We start from the raw sequence: 21,065 nt of genomic DNA, 5'->3' as shown, positions 1-21,065 counted from the left end.
GACATTCCATATGTTGATCCTTCCCCATCCATCCTTCCTATTCGATGTCTCCCTTTTGACTGATACCTGTCCATTTAAACTCTAGACGGGCCTGCCCCAAAGTTATTAGTGCCCGCCAGTCGGCGAAAACTAGAGTTCTTACCAGGCCCGAAAATTTATCTAACCCCGCATTCCGAAGCGCCAGCGCTCGCCCAGCAGTCTGCTGTCACCCAGGTGGATGGATGCGTGTACGCAACCTCGCTTCTCACCCTCAGGTGTGTGTGTGTGTGTGTGTGTGTGTGTGTTTTGTGTGCTTCACCTATAAGCAGCATGTGCCAAAAAGCGCTTTTCTTTTCTGAGTGTTAGATTTTAATCTACCGGTATTTGAATGATTTAAGTGCAATGAAGCATATATGATACAGTACAATCCTGTGTTGATATAGTTACAAAGTGGATATATAAATCAACTTGATTTATCCACTTTGTATCTTCCAAGAGTTTACAAATACACTAAGGATTGTGGCCTACTTATAAATCAACATCTCCTACTATGGGAGTGGGACTAACCGGTAACTATGGGTGTGTTCACGTCAGTCACATGTGGTTCCTCCTAGGACAGTCAAGCGCGCAACACAGCAGGTGACTTGCAACTGCAGAGCAGGCTACGTGTTTAACAGGTAAGGATATTCATTTATTTCAAAGTGAAGAAGTGGTTTATTACGTTTAGATAATGTTCGTGTGTGTAGGTAGGGCTCAGGGCTATGTTGCGACAATGTGAGGTGAGCATAGGCTAATCAATATATTATTAATTAGATGAGAAATGGATTAGAGAATTCCTCTTGCGAGCCCAATGCCAAAGTTTCGTTTTCCTGCCTTACGCTAAACAAACACTTCTGCTCACAACAACTGATTAGAAACCCCGTCATCCAGGAAACTAAACTATTGTGCAATTTGCCAATTTCGTAATCGTAGCATGACCACCATAGATAGAGCTTACTCCACAAGACGACAACACAGCTAGTCAAATGGCCCTGTGATATAAAACTGTATACTCCGTCAGGCCGAAGGCAGGACAGTTTGACTATTAAAGTCCCAGATTTGTATCGGTCTGTGTGATTGACTTAGGACTTTATTGACAACCGAACATATTAGTCTATTATTTTAAGCTATTTATTATTATTTTAATATTATTATTTTTTATCATATAGGTTTAAGGTAGGCCTATATATTGTTGTAATGTTAGTAAACATTGGAGAAAAACAGACTATGTTCCAAATAGAATTATTTTCCATCTAGTCCAGCAGCCGACAGGCTTCTTTTGTTTAAAGTTGGAAATAGTCTAATTTTCTCAAACAATCCTAGATCAGGCCTTTACATTTGGATTATCTTTCAGACTATCTTTAGTGTGTATGCCATTAACTAGCTCCTTCTGGATCTATAATGTAGCTGTTTATCCTAACCAGGAACACTTCTCCATCTCACAAGGAGATAAGCCGGCAAAATAACTACCTGTCTATGTCTAACTGGAAGTACAGTAGCCTAGTCGACTACTACAGTATGTGGTCGGTCTTGAATTGCTTCCAGCCCGGCGTATACTGTATGTCCTGTACTTCCAGTTAGACACGTAGGGCAGTGGTCCTTGTCCTGCCTACAGTGCTGGTATATACAGTACATTACTAGTTGCCTACAATGGGTAGATATTTGTTTATGTTTTTTCATTAAGCTCTTGATTTAACTCATTACCCTTACATTTTTACATTTTCTAGAATCTGCCATCATGTCAGTGGGCGAACCTGAAGCAGCACATGCCGAAAATAACCTGGCACTGGAGCTCTCATGTCCGATTTGCTTGCAACTCTTCTCTGAGCCCATGTCTCTGCCTTGTGGTCATATCTACTGCTCGGCTTGCCTTCAGACCATGGAGGCGGATGTTGACCACCACTGCTGCCCTGAGTGCCAGGCGGACTATGATGGAATCAAAGCATTGGCTAAGAACTTCAAAATGTGTAGCATTGTTGAAAATTATAAAGCGGCCACACATGAGAAAATTCCCTTAAAAAACCTTAAAATATCAGATCCTGTCGATGCCCTTGACAAAAATGGAGCGAGAGAGTGCCCCATGTCATTGGAAGAAGATCAGGCCAAAGCTGAGATGACAATTTATGAACCAAAGTTCAGACTAGCATCTCAAGTTACAGAATTGACCCTCAAGTTGGAGATGGCTGAAAGTACACTGAAGAAAGAGAAGGAAAAGGAGATGGAGATCAATACGGCTAATGCTCAGCTGAGAGAGGGAGCAGCCATGCTTCTGAAGCGGGTGATGGATTTGTCTTCGAACTACAGTGCAGAGGGGAGGAAGCTGATTGAGACAGAGCTACATCCAGGTGAAGTGAGCATGAGCGGTCGAGTCGGACAAGCAACGGAAGAAACGGAGCAGCTGAGACAGGCTTTACTCCGAGCTGAATCTTTATTGACTGAAGAGGATGGTACAGTGTTCAGTGAGCATCTTCACGACTTGCAACCACACATTGTGGAGCTCCTTTCCAAACCTTTGGGGGAGTTAGAAGATCCTGTTGAATTCAAAATCAATTCTGCACAGGCTTGTTCCAAGCTCGAGGACATAAACGATGAGTTGAAGGCAGGACTCACGGAGGTTCTGCGCTCCTTTCGGAATGTCCTCAACCCTTCAGAGGTGACATTTGACTTGGACACGGCTCACCCCAACCTTGTCTTATCAGCGGACTTGAAGACGGTTACCTTTAGTGCTACCAAACAGCCGTACCCAGCCTCTCCCAAGAGGTTCAGCAGCTTCCTCCAGGTCCTCAGCACGCAGAGCTTCTATGGAGGCGAGCATTGCTGGGAGGTAGAATTGGATGGCTCTCCCTGGATCGTTGGTGTGTGCTATAGTGAGAAGCTAGCACGCAGTGGGCTGCCCAGTGCCCTGGAAAGCAGCCGCGGCTCATGGTGTCTGATGTGGTTTGAAAACCTTCTGAGAGCCTTTGAGGAGGGACATGCTGTACCACTGAAGAGGACTACAGTGGCATGCAGGCTGCAGATCAAGCTGAGCTTCAAGACCCACAGTCTGAGCTTCTACAATGTCAGTCCCATCAGTGGCAAGACTCTCGTGTATACCTTTAAGGCTAACCTGACCGAGCCTGTGCACCTGGCCTACAGGATGATGTCAGGACAACCCAAGGCACGTGTCACTGTCAACTCATAGTAAGGAAAATAAGAAGGTTGTGACTCCTGAACTGGTATGGTACTGTCTGGTACACAATTGCAATGAGCTTGGAATCGGTGAGTTTGCAATCTCATTTCCTAGCTGGCTAACCTTACCCTGACTCTAATCACGAATCACACTAAATAGAATGCCTAAACTTGACCAAATCTTTCAAGATGACATGAGAGACGTCTTAAACATGTAGTGTTGTTGTTATTAGGAATAAACACAGAAGCACCTGGGAGAAAGGGCTAAGAAAGGGGAGGAGCATGATAAATCCCTCTTCCTACTGTACTAGTAATTAATGGAGGCCTTGGAACACGAATGCATTCATTCATCATAATGTCTCACAAAGGCAGGAGCCATGTACGAAAGATTGAATCTATAGGCTACAGTTAGTTTATTATAATGTACTACTGTACTGTATATTGTGTTATAAGTACTCTTAATACACTGTACTCTTTCACTTTACTTATGCCTTGATGTCTTGCCATACAGGATCCTTCAAATCAACCAGAAGCATTCTTATTGTTTAACACGGAGGATGTAAAGTTATCCTAATAAGAGTGCCACATTATGCAAACATAGCATAACCAGATAGGCGAGTGTTTCTGTTTACAGTATGTAAATATAAACCCTGAGACCGGATCCAACTCCCGGTCTCGTCTCTCCTCTCATTGTGCATGTGTCCATATCCTATTTTGGCATACCAACTAGCTTAATAATCACATGCTCATTCTTAGACTTTTGGTTAAATTTGGTTACATAACTTGCATTTGTATATTCTCAAATTTGTAAATTCTACAAATGCATAAATTAAAAGAGGTACAGTATGTGACTGATCACTGATTAACAAAATGTTTAATCTTTGAACATTGTTTTCTGTAACCGTATCGCCTCTCTGGATCACATGAGAGTGAATGGCCTAGTAGTGATAGGCCCATATTCAGACTTTTCAGACCATAGCATCAGCTCGGACATACTATATAGCAGACCCTGACGTCCGCCTACTGTAGCTCCATGTCGTTTATATGATAAGTTACCATTTGCACTCCCTTTTCATCTTTAGATCAGGTCTGCCAGGCTGAAAGGCCGGGAGGTGGAGATAATGTTTTCGCCCCAGTGTCTCTGTATTTGTGTGTGTTTGATTATTGTCTACGAGCTTCTGCCACTGGCATCATTGTCTTTATGGAGTGTAGGTAATCAAGTGAAATTCATCATTCAGCACATCATTGTAATATTAGCAGATTTGAATGTTTGGTGCATATGTGGAAATGGCTTCTTATAGTCGTCGTTCTTAGTTTTTTTCACATTTAGACCTGAGGTCGATTCTACAAAATGTCAAGGACACCAACAATTATAATTATGTAATAGGCTGCCGACCACCATATGAAAATATATGTTTGTAGATCTGCTATTTTTCAATAGCTAAACTTTGTAAATGTTTTTCAGATTGAGGCTGCAAAAGTACTGTCAGGGCAGCAGATTATTTATAGTCACAAAACATTGTGTAACTCCTAAGAGTTGGATCATGGACTTTGAACCCGTTATCACCATGTTCTGACAACTGATTTAGAATGACTTACAAGTTACTGTATGCACTTACACAATATGTGGGTTAAAGATCTATGTATGTATGTATGTCATGGCAGGATGGTGTTGATTAGAATCTGTAACTGTAAGGTATATGTGTGGATAATGTGTTTTTGGATTAGGCGTTGTATAATATTGGAGTGCAAAGTTGCTGGTCTATGAGAGTGGCATTGTTTGAGTAATGGAGCTCAAAGAGTTACATGGCGGAGTAAGAGTCCTCCTCCTTGCGACATTGTGTCTTAGACAGTGGCTCAGGGAGTAGAAGAATAGAACGGTTTCTGTATGGTTCGATCCAAGGCTCCCCCTGTGTTTGGGTCAAGGGGCAACATTTTCGTCACCGCTAAACCCCCTTATCCCTATACTTCTTTGCCTTGTTTTACTATTTTTAAAAACACTTTTGAATAGTTCAACTAGCCATTCTACATCGACACGTTGTGAGCTTGTAGACTGGCCATTTTAACTATTCAAAAATGTTTAGCAAAATAGACGAAAATGGAGCCCACGGTGTCCTTGAGCAAGACACTAAACTCCTTACTGTAACCCACTTGATTGAGACATAAGAATAGTTTGATCTAACACAAACTCACAGACACTGTCAGTAATATAAATTGACAAAAATACCTTTTACAAAGTGCATCTTTAATATTGTGCAAGTACTTATATCTTTACTGCATGAGCTCACTGGAGAATTAAATACAGTAGGCTACAGTCAAACGGTTCTCTGCTCTGCCAAAGGCAAAGATCAGACCATGGTTATACACATAGATAAGAGGAAGCATACAGTATGTCTTTAGACACAAGCTGTTTTCATAACAATAAATGTTCTACTGTACCAGGTCTGTAGGAAGTGGCGTCTTGAATTAAAATATGTCTGATTGTCAGGAGAACAAGGATGAACGCCCTCATGTCATAATCATGACCCTTTCCCTGTATATTTGATAGTATCTCTGATCTCGCACGCTTACCATTGCTGCCAGAAGAAGAGTTATCATACTCAAAATGCATTGTAGTCTGTAATATTTGTTTGTCTGTTCTGTGTCTGTTTGTCTTGTTCTGATGAATTGAAAATGGTGGACCATGTTGTAAACAAGTTTATCAGTGTGTCGTCCACAGTAACAGTCTTTGTATTGAGTTGTGCTTTCATGTGAAATGTACCCATTCTACAAACTGTTAGTTTGATGTTGATATATATATTAATAGTACACACAACTTACTTTGACATTGCTGTTTGTTACTTGACATTTTCTTATATTTATCTTAAATAATACATTATTTCACCCTATCATTTATTCATGTAAACCTGTGATGTGACAATAAACTTGAAATGTAACCATGCCAACCAACCCCTTATCATGTTTGAGCTCTCTCAGATGGTCCTTGACTTTATTTTGTGTTTAGCTTGAGCAGTAACATTCCGCTGGATGCAATGACGTGTGTCCGATGGTTGTTTATAACGTGGATGAGTACGGCGGCCGCACACAGTATCTAGAGTGACTCTGTTTTGGAATGAAGGGTTGTGGGCCTTTTCTTGTTTTGCTCTTCTGTCTGTCTGAGGCTGGGGTTCGGGGAGTGAGCGGTGACCTCTTGACAGTGGAAATCTTGGTGCTAAACCTGGAAGCCAAGGTGAAGATCCTAGAGGCCAAAGCGGTAGCCAGCAATCATGAATTCAAGGAGCAGAGGGACTTGGTGGCCAGTCTTCAAGAGGAGCTCAACATCACCAAACAGGAATTTAAAGAACATGCAGGTTAGTCGATAAGAGGCCATATGCTTCTTTGCGGAAATGTGATTTGAAGAAGTTGTAAAGTTCCTGAAGGCTGAAATGTGTATAAAATGTTTGTCATTTGGCAATAGTCGTTTCACTATAATAAATGTATTTATTATTAGTGGGAAGCAAGAACATTCTTTTTTTCCCCACTATCATTAATTAATATTCATAAACTTTACCCTTCCACCTTCTTCCTACTTTGACCTAGATAGAAACTTTAGTGGGCAGCAATCTTCAACCCTTTTTGACTAACAACTTTAACATACTTTGAGTTATTTTATTCTGAAATTGTTTATAAATTAGATTTTCAATTCAGTGATGTCTTCTGGATTACAGTCCACATGTTTCCTCTTCCTGTAGTTTGTCGGACCAGTCTCCAAGTCGGACTACACAAGATTTAGTTCAGCCTTTAATACTTCCTCATTGAAGCTCCAATCATCACCCACATCATAAAGTAACCCCCCTACGCAAATTAGACCCCGGCAACTACCGCCCTGTTTCTATTCTAAGCTCCATCTCAAAAGTGAGGGATAAAATAGTCTATGAACAGGTTGAAAAGTATCTTGCCACAAAAAGAAAAAGTATGAATTCCAATCTGGCTTCAGAACATCCCACTCCACTGACACATGCCTACTCTTTAAAACAATAAACACATGGGGAGCAGCTAGCTGCCTTAAATGTTATGCTGCTTACAGTACAACATGGTTGACAACCTTATTATTTATTACCAGTAACACCTCCACCCCCTGTCCACCTCAAAGATCATAGATGGATCTCTTGTTTACAAACATTGAGACTGTACGCGCAGATGCCGGTCTCATGTAATCAATTCCCAACAGATCCCCAAACCTGTTGTTTTGGGGAGCACTGGTATCAGTTCATTCAACCTCCTCTTGTCTGTGAGACGCTCCTATAGCGAGACTACTTCACCCCGCAGCGGTATTGCGTACCGAGAACAGCTGACATACAATAATAAAGCTTTATTTATATTTATAGCACCTTTCAAGAACAAGGTCACAAAGTGCTGAACAACAAGAGCATAGAACATATACATCGAAAGGCAGTAGTACAACAACAAAAACACGAAATGATGGCACATCAGTGAAAAATACATAAGAAAATGCAAAGAAATCACAACGATAAAGGATTAAAAGCAGCTTTGTAGAAATGGGTCTTCAGGATCGAGTGATTTAAAACGAGGAACTGAGTTGGCAAGCCTGATCTCCAGTGGCCTAAATCGGCACAACACGTGATCCTATAGGGATGGCTCTCTCTGTGACTGGAGGTTGGGTTTGATGGGATGCCTTTTTACACGTCAGTGCTGTGACCAATTTTACATTGCATCTAATGACCGATTGGTTTCTTTTGCCCTTGACCTGCGGGCGCATACAGGTTCTGATCAGTGCGATGCTGTATGGAAATGCATGGACACACTGAGTGTTAGAATCCCTGTGGAGACACCACTCCGTCCCCTGCTGGGCAGCAAGGTCGTAGTGCCGTGCTACATCCAGGACAGGTTGGAGGCCATCACCAATCACTCCCACACCATCAAGTGGACCCACATCACCGAGAACAACTCCACGCTCATCCTGACGGCGTCCAACGGCAAAGTTACTGTGGCGGCAGAGTACGAAGGCCACGTGACCATGGACAAGTACCTGCTGCTCCCCACCGACGCCACCATGGAGATGACAGAGGTGTGGTCCAAAGACGCAGGAACGTACCGCTGTGAGGTGATCTGTGGTGGAGAGGAACGACACGCCTCTGTGGACATTTGGGTGCAAGGTACACCACCAATTAATTTGCCTAAGTTATAAAATGTCTTTAAGACCAAAAGTAATTGAGAGAAGGAAATCAGTATGCACACTTCTTACCCCCCCCCCCTCTCTCTCTCTCAGGTATTGTGTTCCACTACAACATTGGTCATTACACCATGTGCTTTGAGACGGCGAAGGCAGCATGTATTGAGAACAGTGCTTCCATCGCTACGCCTGCTCAGCTGGAGGCTGCTTATCATGATGGCCTCCATCAGTGTGACGCTGGCTGGCTCTCTGACCAGACTGTCAGGTAGGAATGGATGGATGCCAACGACCAACCTCTGCCCCAAATATTCCTCAACGGTCTGTTATAGCGCCACCATGAGGCCGAATTAGGCAAAACACATTTGTGTAGATTACTCTCCTCCTCTCTCCTCAACAAATATTTTTTTTGAGGGGCTCCCTATGCTCAGCTTTCCCTGTTTGTGTAAACACAAACATTGAAGACAAAAGTGAGGACAGACAAATGAAGACCCAAATAGTGATTGGCCGGAAATGACATTTGTGATGATTTGATTGGCTGAGCACGGAATGTGATGTACTGTATATGATGATGTATGATGATAAGAGCGCCCCTCACTTCACAGTCACACACACAAGTGTGATTTTTTATCCTTCAGTAGGGATTTTTCTTTGGAAATCTAGTAGAAGTTGAAGTTTGCCTCTTATGTCTGCAACTGCATACAAAGCAGACACATGCACAAACACAACTTTATTTAGACACCTATACAGTACAAGAAGGACAGTGCCTTCAATCAACAGCAGAAACAATTGGAACTCACTGAAGGCCCTTGATACTCTCCAGAACCTTCAACATATGACACACAATATCTCCTTGTATCCTGTATCCTGTGTGCTTCACTGCAGGTACCCCATCACTAAACCCCGGGAAGGCTGCAACGGGGGGGTGGACATAGAGGAACCTCCTGGAGTGAGAACATATGGAACACGCAATCCCGATGAAACCTGGGATGTGTACTGTTTTGCTGCAGAAATGTCAGGTACGTACAAGTGATTTTGTTTTGTTAAAATAAGTATTACATTAGCTGAGCTCTATATTTTCAATGCTGTGTCCTCGTTGCTATACTGTTGATTGTTCAGTAACAGGAGTGTCCCTGTCTCAGAAATTGCATTTTTAGGTCAGGATACCAATTTGATCAAATCAGGTGAGAGAACTCGCACAGGATACAGATTATTTGCGAGACATGGCCAAAGCATTTCCCCCGCCAGAAAGGTTAAGAAGAGAACTTTAGCCTTTTCACTAAAAACGTTTTTTAACCAAATAATATCACTTACTTTAATAATCACATAAATAGCGTGCATAGAGAACAATAAAACTAGCATCTGTCTAAATAGCATCTACCACCATAACAACATACTTAACGTTTGTGGTAAAAGCCTTGCAGTATGTTCCACAAGGCACGAAGTGGATAGGTAACGGGTAACATTTGGGGTAAAGAAAGACACATTTATGAAGCAAAAACCTGAGAACTTATGACTTATGAAGTCTGCATCAATCAAAAAATAAGTATACTGTTCTTGTACATAATTACTACTTACCTCGTATTAAAAAAAAGAATAAAATAGAATTGGCTGACACTGCTGTGGTAGGACAAAACTATATAAAAGAAAAATATAAACCCCAATACCACTCGCAGTGTTCCAGAGAATGTTATTTAGACAGATGCTAGATTTATTGTTTACCTGGTACCTCATGTCTTTCAGGCACTAAACTAATTGATAGAAATTAATCTTTGGGTGAAGTATGACTGTAATGTAATATTAATATTAATGTATTAATGTATTAATGTGTCTCTTATTTCCCTCCCTGTTCTGAGAACATAAATGTATCAAAATGTAGCCTAACCCAAAGTCCCAAACCCTCCTCTCTGTCCTCCCAGGCAGGGTCTTTTACGCAGGTGTAAACGTCACCTTCGACGAAGCTGGAGTCCAGTGTGCCGAACAGGGCGGCCGTTTGGCCACAACTGGAGAGTTGTACCTGGCATGGAAGGAAGGCATGGATGTGTGTACCGCTGGCTGGCTGGCTGACAAGACTCTCCGCTACCCCATAAACATCGCCAACTCGCAGTGTGGACAATGGCTGGTCGGAGTGATGACTCTGGACCCTCAGTCCACAGACACCCGACACGACGCAGTGTGTTTAAGAGGTGAATCTTTTAGAGTGAGGAATTTAGCTGTAAGAAACATCAGGCGGCCATCTGCCTCGACCGTGTTGGGGGAAAGAATTAAGAGAGAGAGAAAGAAATGTAATGTGTGGTCAATCTATGATGTCAGTCATCCACAAGAATAATGTCTGCACTATGACATCAATAGTCTATAGAAAGGAATACCTTTCCGCCCACTCTTTTATTTTTTGTCCTGAAATGTACCACCTGAAGTGATATTGCCTTGTCTGTCCCTGTTTGAGTGTGGACTCGATGTCATATGTAGAAAAAGGACTATACAGAGACATTGGAGATGGTGCCACATGGAGCGGGGATGAGGGAGGGAAGAGGGGTGGGAAAAAAAAGAAGAAATCTTGGGAACTGCTCTTGTGTCATATGTAAAATTGCTATATGTATTGTACTGCACTTTCCAAATAAAACAAATATTATTAAAAAAAAGAAAGGAATACCAGCATCCATTTAGGATTCTTTGTTTATTTAGAGGTCTCCCCACAGCAGCAGCAACAACAACAACGAACGTTTCAGCCCTTCGGCCTTCGGCAGCTTGAATGACAAACGGTGTCTATATGTACTATATGGACAGTTATAGCCACAGCAAACATTAACCACGGGTAAACATCATTGAACAATGCACAATTAATCCTTCTAGTAATGATAATGTGGTGTGTCCAACAGAGGCAGAGGTTGTACCTGTGAGAGAGCAGGATGAAGGCCATGAAGAGTGGTGGTCAGACATGACCGACAGGTCAAGTCTGTCCAACATGGAGCTGGACAGTGATATGATTATTATTGCTGGTGAGTGAATGGCTATTTAGTTTCATATTATTAGGCTTACTTTTTTTCCCCTTGTTTCTCTGTGATTAAAATGTTCCTATAATCAGCAGACGTGAGTGTCAATTGTGTTTATATAAGATTATAGTCAATTCAATTCAATTTGCTCCAAATTACAGTTCAGTTTGTATTAATCCATTGAGTACAAAATAAACAACAGATTGCAATACTAACATTCTCTTTAACTTGTGGGTGATAATTGTGTCGATCAAATATTGTTTTATTGAAAGGCAATCAAAGGCTTGAGCGTATGAAGAGAATTTTGGCTATTTGTGTCTCAGTGTGTGCAGGATTATTGATTCATTGAGTAGGAAAGAAACAACAGATTACAATAATATAACATTCGATATAATCAGTAACATGTATAGGTGATACTTATGTCTAGCAAATAATAGTTTTATTGAAAGGCAATGAAAGGCTAGAGTCATGGCGCCTCGGTGCGGCCGCAAATTTAGAGTGTGTGGCACGGCGGCACTTCTGAATTAAGTGAATGTAATGGGATGGGAGCAGGAGGGGGGGAACCCAGTGTACTCTCTGCTGCCCCATCTACTGGTATTGACGTCAGACTTCGGTGCTCTATTCTAAAGTATTAGGCCTATCCATTGTGAACATATACGTTTCTGTGATATTCTTCAGAACTGACTATCATGTTGGAAGACCTGGAGATCAGACTGAGAGCTGTGGATGTGGATGACCTTAAGAAGAGACTGGAAGCCCTGGAAGCCCTTCATAGCAGACTGCATGCCAGTGGGGACACGGTGGATGACCTAATTGCCAGACTTGAGGACAAGGTGCATGACCTTATGTCCAGATTGAGTGTCAGTGAAAACAAGGTGGAAGATCAGACAAAAAGACTGGGTGCAAGTGAGAAGAAGGTGGAGGACTTGAAGGAAGAAAGTGCAGGTGATTTTGAACAGGAGATTGTTCTGAGAATTGTTATGTATGTTCGATCAAAAATTCACATGGGGAAGATTTCGCATTAAATTGAAACTCTACAAGTATTTATAGTGACTCTGTGCTATTGATGTGCTGATTTCAGACTGCCTTGCTAAGCTGTCCACCGTAGAAGATCGGCTGATTGAAATCGAGAGCCAAGCAGAGGAACTGAAGAAACAAAATACAGGTATTATACCTTCAGGTTTAGCAAACACAAGGGCCGGATGGGTCAAACACAAGGGCCGGATGGGTCAAACACAAGGGCCGGATGGGTCAAACACAAGGGCCGGATGGGTCAAACACAAGGGCCGGATAGGTCAAACACAAGGGCCGGATGGGTCAAACACAAGGGCCGGATGGGTCAAACACAAGGGCCGAATGGGTCAAAATGTCATATATCCTTCCAGGCCAACCTAGCCACATACTACATCAACACACATGAATGTGCCTATACACTCAGACACATGCCTTGCGCGTGCACACACATGACAGCCTGACAGGGCTTCAGACCAGAACAGTTGTCAATTTTACCGTTGTTTTTTAAATGTATTTAACATATACCACACCCACACTGTAGGCCTCCAGTAGTAGTCACTATAACACTCACTTCTACTGCACAGTATGTCACAGTTACAGCATTATTATTTTCCACATGGGCTAAGTAATGACCCAAAATTATAGCAATACTCAATTTAATATGCCAATACCAATATTCAACAAGTGTATAATAACAGTAAAAATAGCAAACATATACAGTAGTATGTCAAAAGCATCTTTTAACTTATTTGATGTTATTTAAGTAACATTAAACGTTGACACATTTTTACTATGCTAAACATTCAGCCATATAGAATAGCCAAGGCCGGTGAGAATACAATGCATTGTAACATTATCCCTAGGAATATACAAATAACTAAATGTTATACCAGTTATGTTCAACTGTCTGTTGTGGCCATAGAGTTACCGTATATTACCAAATAACAGCCCATGCTCAAATAGCCGCCCAGCACCAAATAACGGCCTAGGTCCTTATACATTGAAATAAGGGACACGGTAAAGCCGGCAATAAGTTGAAGCAATACGTTGAAGCAATACGTTGAAGCAATACGTTGAAGCAATAAGTTGAAGCAATAAGTCGAAGCAATAAGTCGAAGCAATAAGTTGAAGTTTCCCTTCAACTTATTGTTTATGGTATGCTATCCACAACTTTTGAAGTAGAATTTTGTTTTCCAAATGAGCATAACAACATCAGCAGCCCATTATAAAATATATGCCAGCGACCCCCATAAGAGAAGATTTTTACACAGTGATTCTCAACCCATTTAATTTCAAGAACCAGTTTGACATGCATTAGTATACAGACCCCCATTTAATGGCATTTCTATCTCTGGGACCCCCAATTCATATTGTAAAATCAATGTTAATTTAACTCTGATGGTCCATTTGGTTCCATTTGTACACTCTCAGAGTTACAGACCCACAAGGGTCCATTTGGTTCCAAACTATAATTTAGCTGGGGACCCCCTGGAACTCCTTCAAGGACCCCTGGGGGTCCCCGGACCTCACTTTGGGAACCACTGGTTTAGGCTACTTTAGGTAGTGTGTGCCTCCAGCTAGAACAATTGTGCTGACTTTAATATTTCCTGTGTTTTGTTTTGTTCATTGTTAAATTCAGTGTTGACGTGTAGGGGCTATTTAGGAAAATAAGGAACAAACTGCGTTCCTTATTGGTTCAATAAGGGACGCATCATTTAATTCTCAAATAAGGGACGATTCTGTATTTTAAGGGACGGGTGGCAACCCTACTCGCGACCCCCGCCCTGCCCCCCCTGCCCACCCCCAATACAAACTGACTGCAAAAATAACCAGAAAATATATCATAAATTAATACTGAAACCAGATATAATCATTAAGGAAAGTTTATGCATGTACTATAGTGTACTATGTAAACTCTCCATTTCCATTTTCCAGCCATTCAGCAAAAGAAAACCCTGTATTAGACCACGGACCTGAGAGCTGCTAACTGCTAAATTAATCATAGCTGCTCTAAAGCATTCCTGGGAACCCCATGTGTTGAGAAGAATCAGTGTTGTGCAACTTAATTTGCGAGTGGTGAGGGTGACTTTGAATATATCATTCACGTCTGACTCTTGATCCTTTCAAAAAACACTTTGATTACTGACATTTTGACCAATCCAACTAACGGGTGTATATGTTTGGTCTAACGTACTAACAGTCCTATCCAGTCATGAGTCCGACACCCTACCCAAAACCCAACCCTAACCCTAACCTCACAGTAAGTCACGTGTTCATTTTAACGCTGCACATGTCGGGAGCGACAGTGTTGTAACTTGTCGGTCTGTTATTATGTCTAACCAAAGTATGCACCCCCAACAAACAGGCACTTTATCCTATGTCTGACAGTGCTGCCTGCCGCCATGCTGCCTACAGCGTGCAGTGCACAATTGTGGCGCTGTTCTCTTTCGATAGCCAGGCCAATCAGACGGCAGGCCACCAGGAAGAACACATTCTTTTACACCGTATTAGACAAATCTCACACAGATGTAATAATCGTGGTAAATAATATGTTGATTGTGTCAATTGCACAACATTATGTAAACAAAGTATTTATTTGTCAGAATAAAATATGGATGTTTTCTTTGTTATAGAAAAAAGACCAACGATTGCATTCAGTGCAGCCAACGGAGATGATGGAGCCTCGCAAACTAACACCACTTTCATCTACAGAATGGTTATCACAAACATTGGCCTTGCCTACAATGAAACTACAGGTAAAAGATCAATTATATGTTGGCCTCCACGTGCCATGGATCAAAACAGTGTTACATATAAATCCAACAGCCTGGTTGAACTCTTTTAATAGCAGTGAGATAGGACTCTATCCTGTTTGGATAACACTGCAAGCATCAGTCAATAGATAGTCTTGTGAGGGAAAAATGTGACCCAATAAAAGAAAACGGAAATTCTCTGCTTCCTAATGTTGATATGTTGTTACGACTCTTTGTCTAGGAGTAAAAGATTGCAACATAATAATTCGAAGGACAAGGAATTTAAAACTGAATACACCAACATTTGTAAAAAATTACAAAAATATATACAGTAAACTGAAGATGCCTTAACAGAAAACAACTAAATTAACACGAATCGGATTCAGGCCCACAAATACTATAATATAATGAATCTAAATAAGAAATAATTATACAAATACAGAATAGAATACGGCTGGCCGTAAGTAACATACTTCACATATCATCGGTCACCAAACCCAAAATACGTCAACAGTTCAAATCCAAGGCCAACAATCTCTTGCATCAACAGGTATTTTCACAGCACCTGTAGCTGGCGTGTACTTCTTCACATTCTTCTATCACACTGGGAAGAAACTGGATGCTGCACTCTACCTTTACAAGAACGCTCAGCGTGTGGCCGTCACCTCTGAGCACTCCACTGGATCTGAAGGGGCTCGAAGTGGTGGCAATGGAGTCACCCTGCAGTTGCAGCAAGATGATCAGGTGTATGTGGTCGTGCACATGGCTGTCAATATGGACGTTTGGGAAGACGCTTATGGCCATACCACCTTCAGTGGCTTTCTGTTACAGTGAACCTTCAGGGTTTGCTGGGATACTCAAGTATCCTCATGTTAAGAGAATGTTATTCTTAGGTCTTGATTGTTTGTACAATACATTTGTTAAATCAATCGTTTCAGATTTCAGGTGATTTGTCCTGTTATGTACAAACATTCAGGACATTATTACTTAAAACATGTACAATAACAATGAATAAATATATTGGATGTATTGTAACACATACAGTGCAAGTTTTCTGCCCAACAGTGATTAGATTTAACATTTTTGCCTGCTGCTGAAGGTTGATGTCTTCTTGTGGCCTATCGATAATGTAATAATAATGAAGAATAATTACGTAACGTGTAAAAAATAAATAATGTGATCCGATTATATACTACTCAATCAATAACAAGACATTTAAAAAAGACAACAGAGGAGTCTTCAGTGTGGCACGTTCCCAAGTTGAAGCAGAATGTGGAGGTATACGGTGAACAAGAAAGAAGACAGCAGACGTTTCCTTGGGGACCATCACATCTGACAGGCTACCCTGCAGTCTGATGTGCTGGACTGTGGTCTGCTGATATGTCGTTGGATTCGACCTACTCAACAACCTCTTCTCCACCGGGAATGAGTAAGTATTGATGCAGCTCCACACGTTCTAAGAGCTCACTGTGGAGCAAACCGTACAGTTTCGGTTAGTTTGCAGTCTAGGGCAATTAAGGTTTCCCAAACTTTTCAGGCCACGACCTCCCAAAATAATGATTTGAACTGGGGACTCCCCATGCACCCTGACTACCCTGACCACCCTGAAAATTGCCTCTTTCTATATGGAATATTTGGCAATTTGGCCAATTTGGTATTAAAACATTTTACATTACAAGTCATTACATTGTAAGTTTACTTTAGAAATGTGCAGATACCCATACACTTGTACTGTATGTTGGTTTGTTAGTTTACTGTTGATTATGTGATAAACAATCATCTGAGGACCCCCGAAATAATTTGGGATCCTGACCCCCAGTTTGGGAACCACTGGAGTAAGGGATATTATAATAGTGGTTCATTAAAGCCTATATTGAATTCGATCATGTAGTGTTTGACCTTTGACAGGCGAATGACAGAATGCAATTAACTTTCCATAAACTTATTCGGTGAGAAATATTGACATTGTGGTTTCTGAATTCTATCATTTCAGTCAATTCCATCAGGGTAAAGCTCAAGTAACTTGGGGGGTCTGGCTTGTTAAAGAAAAGATGTGAATACTTACTGGGAATTCCAACGCCTCTGAGTGTAGATCTTGTAGCAATAAAAGAGCATGTCAGCAGATATAAGGATGATGAAGAACGCCAGGAATCCAATGAGGGCTTTTTTTTTATTGTCTACAAGACATGGCATAAAAATATAAAAAAAACTGTTATTCTAGACTTACATTTAAAGAACAATATCTAATCTAAGCTGTGCCGTGAAATGAATGTGGCAATGTGAGAAGTTTCACACGACATTGGAAAGTGAAAGCACATACACAGAGTGGACATTTACTTCTTTATGGAGCTGCCTCCATGTTTTCCATTGTGAGCAAACACCTGGCAAGAAAGGACATGCCTTTATCTGGAGTCACGGCATTTCTGGAAATGTGAGGCACTTTAATTATTTGAACAAGAATAGTGCATGCATCCTGTGCCTCCACTGTGTAGCTTGTTGTGTAGCTCAAATCCCTGAATTCAAAGTTGCACATCTTATGATGATTCTTTCTTCCATCCACTGATCTCCTCTATAAAGGCGCACAGTAAAGTTTCCCTTCGGTCCATTCCAATCCTCATCCTTGATATGACACTTTGCTGTAATTGCGTTATTCTCTGGATAAAACACTTGCAGTAGCTCAGGGGTAGACGGTTCTGTGAGATACAGTATGGGGAGGAATTAGAACATTTACATAATTTTCTTTTCATTCTTGGTTCTCTGTGTTTAATCACATTCCACTCATAATGGAACAATAACTAGAACAGTGCGCTTTAGTCTGCGTCTCCGCAAGGCCGGGTTGCTATAATCTAGGGCTGTGTGAGTCATGGGGTGTGAGGAGGAAGAGTTTGTTCTTGGTTGTGGCCGGGGCCTCTTACAGTACGGGCAGAAGTGAAAGCGGATTTGGATGTGCGCTCTATAAGACCCATCAGAAAACATAATTCCCCCCCCCCCCCGCCCTGGCCACTCTAGCCTGGCGTAGACGGCTTTTACACATATGATATGATGGCACGTCTACAATATGTACCTAGTATTTGGACATCCAGCTGTGTAAACCTTATCTTAATAATCATTATTAAAATTCTGTCTCTTGTTGAGAAGCACACATAAGTGTGTGTGTGTGTGTGTGTGTGTGTGTGTGTGTGTGTGTGTGTGTGTGTGTGTGTGTGTGTGTGTGTGTGTGTGTGTGTGTGTGTGTGTGTGTGTGTGTGTGTGTGTGTGTGTGTGTGTGTGTGTGTGTGTGTGTGTGTGTGTGTGTGTGTGTGTGTGTGTGTGTGTGTGTGTGTGTGTGTGTGTGTGTGTGTGTGTTGCTGAAAGTGTCAACTGTAGTTAGTTGCCAGAGGAAAGAGTGATGCTGCAAGTGTAGATATTCAGCTGAAATTCTGAGGTAGTGGGAAGTGACCTGATGACAGAGCATGAAACCTAAACCACAATGTCCTTTCTTGCACTGAACGTTCTCCCCAAGCCTATGATATATTTGGTTTCTGTTTGCTCAAATATTATGTTTAAAGGTAGGGTAATTGAAATGTCATTTCTATGTATCCAAGTTCCAATTTTCCAATTGTTTCTCCTGTGTGAGTTCTTCTCCAGATTGGATGAAATTGGTATCCTGTCCTGAACATGCGTTTTCTGTTTACAAACTACAGGGCCATAGAGACGGTACTCATTGAGTTCTTGTTCAGGGAACAATAATAATATTCTAAATATGATTACAGGCAAGCCCCTGTAATAATATTTAGAATATTTCATGCTTATTTTAACAAAGATTACAATACCCTTACGCTACTGTTAAAGACGGAGTGTCGTGATTTTTGTACTTTTTCTGTTTTGCATGTGTCTATGGAGCTAACATTACTCTAATAGACCCCAAAGGTGTTTGTTTCTGTAAGAAATCTGCCATTTCAGCAGTTTTGGTAGTTTTTGCAGGTATCGTTCTTCACGAAGATGGTAGAACATCAGGAACTGAACACATTCGTCAAAAGACCTCTGACCTTTAGATCTCCCGATGAGTAAATATGATTTGCTCGATCCACTTTTCTGCCTTTTTTGGCCACGTCAAAGAAATCTAATTTCCATACATGAATGAAGTCTGACTCTAGCTGCAGGTTACACACAAAGATAGTTGCCCAGCTTTGTGTGTCTGTGTGTAGTGTACCACCTTTGTGATGATTTGATTGGCTGAACATGGAATGTGATGATGTATGATGATAAGAGTGTCCCTCACTTCACAAAAGTGTGATTAGTGTTTATTACTTGCGTCAATGCTTATAGCTCATTGTGTATATTGCGTTGTTGTGTGGATGTGCAGGCCAACGTTGCTAACTGTGAGGATGGAGAGAGAGAGAAAGAGAGAGAGAGAAAAGGGGGAGAGGTGGGGGGGGAGGAGAACAAATGAAGGAGAGGACAAGACAGGACAGACAGGGAAAGAGAAATGTGAGGGCTGCGTAGCATGGATGACAGAGGGCTGCATATAGCGGCCCGAACCTTTAGTATTTAGACTGCCTGGCCTTGCCTATGTGGGTCTGTATACTGGCTGTATGTGAGGAGGGGGGAGGGATATGTGGTTGTATGTGACTATGTGTATGTGTTTTGTTAAAGATGGAGTGCCGTGATTTTTTCCCCACCCTAAAACATGATCATCAGGTCTTATTGTTATATAAGGAGGTATAATTTTTTTCAAAAAAGTGTACAGTATTTGTTAAAATGTTGTTTTTATGTGGACACGCCCACCAGTTCATTAAGTATGCCTGGTTTGCCTGGTGGGTGGTGATCTTAGAGTATATATGAATAGAGAAGACACCCGAGTTCTCCTTCCATCCACTTGCATTAAGTTGCTCAAAAGCGCATGAGGCGATTTCACTCCTCCTTCCTGGTAGGAACAGAGTGCATTCTGGGACGGATTGCAATGGTGAGTGGCCCCAAACACATGAACGCGCTGCCGTTGAACGCGCACGAGCGTCGTCCGTCGTGAACGTGTACAATGATAGTCAACGGACAGCGCGTTCATGTGTTTGGGGCCAGGCTGCAATACCTTCATTCGGCCACTATGTCCATTTCGCCTCAGGGTTTCCTCTGGGTGCCTTCTCTATTCATATACAGTATACTCTAAGGTGGTTATCCACCTGAACTGAAGCTGCACCCACAGCTGTAGTTGTATGATAAAGGGGGAGGGGTTAGGGGAGGGTCTGATAGTGTGGTGTCACTATATTAAGAAACCCTAAATACAAAGTCAGACTACCGGTCTGACTCTGCATTTGCTTGTTAACCTGCACTCTGGTACACAGTAAGTGAGCACATACTCTGAACTTTTCTATACATTTCCTTTCTTTATTTTTGTACTATCTGTTTACAGACCATTGCACATAAAAACGACTCAAGGGTGTCTAATGAAGACACATGAAAAACTGGAAAAAAAAATATTCAAAAAACACCAATTCTTAGAAGAAGAAAAAAACATCTAAGCATCTATATACCGGTAAAGGCAGACCAACACGCTTCTCAAGGTGCGAAGATCAGAAGATAACTCGAAAAGTCATTTCTTGGAAACCATTTTCAGCTGAAATTACTGGAACTGGAAAGAGAAAAAACATGCATGCCCTGGCCACATCCGGTGGCTTACAAGTTTTCCATCAACACTAATACTAACCACTTTAGAGAAAAAAAAGAACTTCCTAGAAAACAAACATGCAAACACTACTAATAACTAAAACGAATTAACTGCTGGACTCTAGAACTAAAACTAGAACTGCTGACTCACTCCCTAATTTGTCGCTGTAATCTCACTTATTCAGACTCTACTTAGACCATGTAGTCTTATGCAAAGGTTAAAATGTAATTTAGATGGCATGTTATTTAGACAAATGTCAGGTTCATTTGTTGGCCTGCCATCCTATAGCTTGTAATGTTTCAATG

The 21,065-nt window shown here is 41.5% G+C and overlaps 2 protein-coding genes across 2 annotated transcripts; both read left to right on the top strand.

Moving 5' to 3' along the window:
• The first annotated feature begins 597 nt into the window (after positions 1-597).
• Positions 598-3,744, top strand: trim107 (tripartite motif containing 107). The gene is made up of 2 exons (XM_080779802.1): positions 598-656; positions 1,746-3,744. The coding sequence occupies exon 2, from the start codon at positions 1,757-1,759 to the stop codon at positions 3,197-3,199; it is 1,443 nt and encodes a 480-aa protein (XP_080635928.1). The 5' UTR covers positions 598-656; positions 1,746-1,756; the 3' UTR covers positions 3,200-3,744.
• Positions 3,745-6,298: 2,554 nt separating this feature from the next.
• LOC308325722 (uncharacterized protein) lies at positions 6,299-15,950 on the top strand (the record flags this gene model as incomplete). Its single annotated transcript, XM_080778377.1, has 10 exons — positions 6,299-6,536; positions 7,950-8,342; positions 8,456-8,624; positions 9,242-9,375; positions 10,276-10,542; positions 11,236-11,355; positions 12,028-12,294; positions 12,431-12,514; positions 14,997-15,119; positions 15,667-15,950. 10 exons carry the CDS (start codon positions 6,299-6,301, stop codon positions 15,948-15,950), a joined length of 2,079 nt encoding a protein of 692 aa, XP_080634503.1.
• Between the last annotated feature and the right edge of the window lie 5,115 nt (positions 15,951-21,065).

The sequence above is a fragment of the Protomyctophum bolini genome (genome assembly GCF_963924005.1).
Source record: "Protomyctophum bolini genome assembly, chromosome: 2".
Lineage (NCBI taxonomy): Eukaryota > Metazoa > Chordata > Actinopteri > Myctophiformes > Myctophidae > Protomyctophum > Protomyctophum bolini.
The sequence above is the reverse complement of the archived record's forward strand: the minus strand, read 5'-3'. Positions and strand labels throughout refer to the sequence as shown.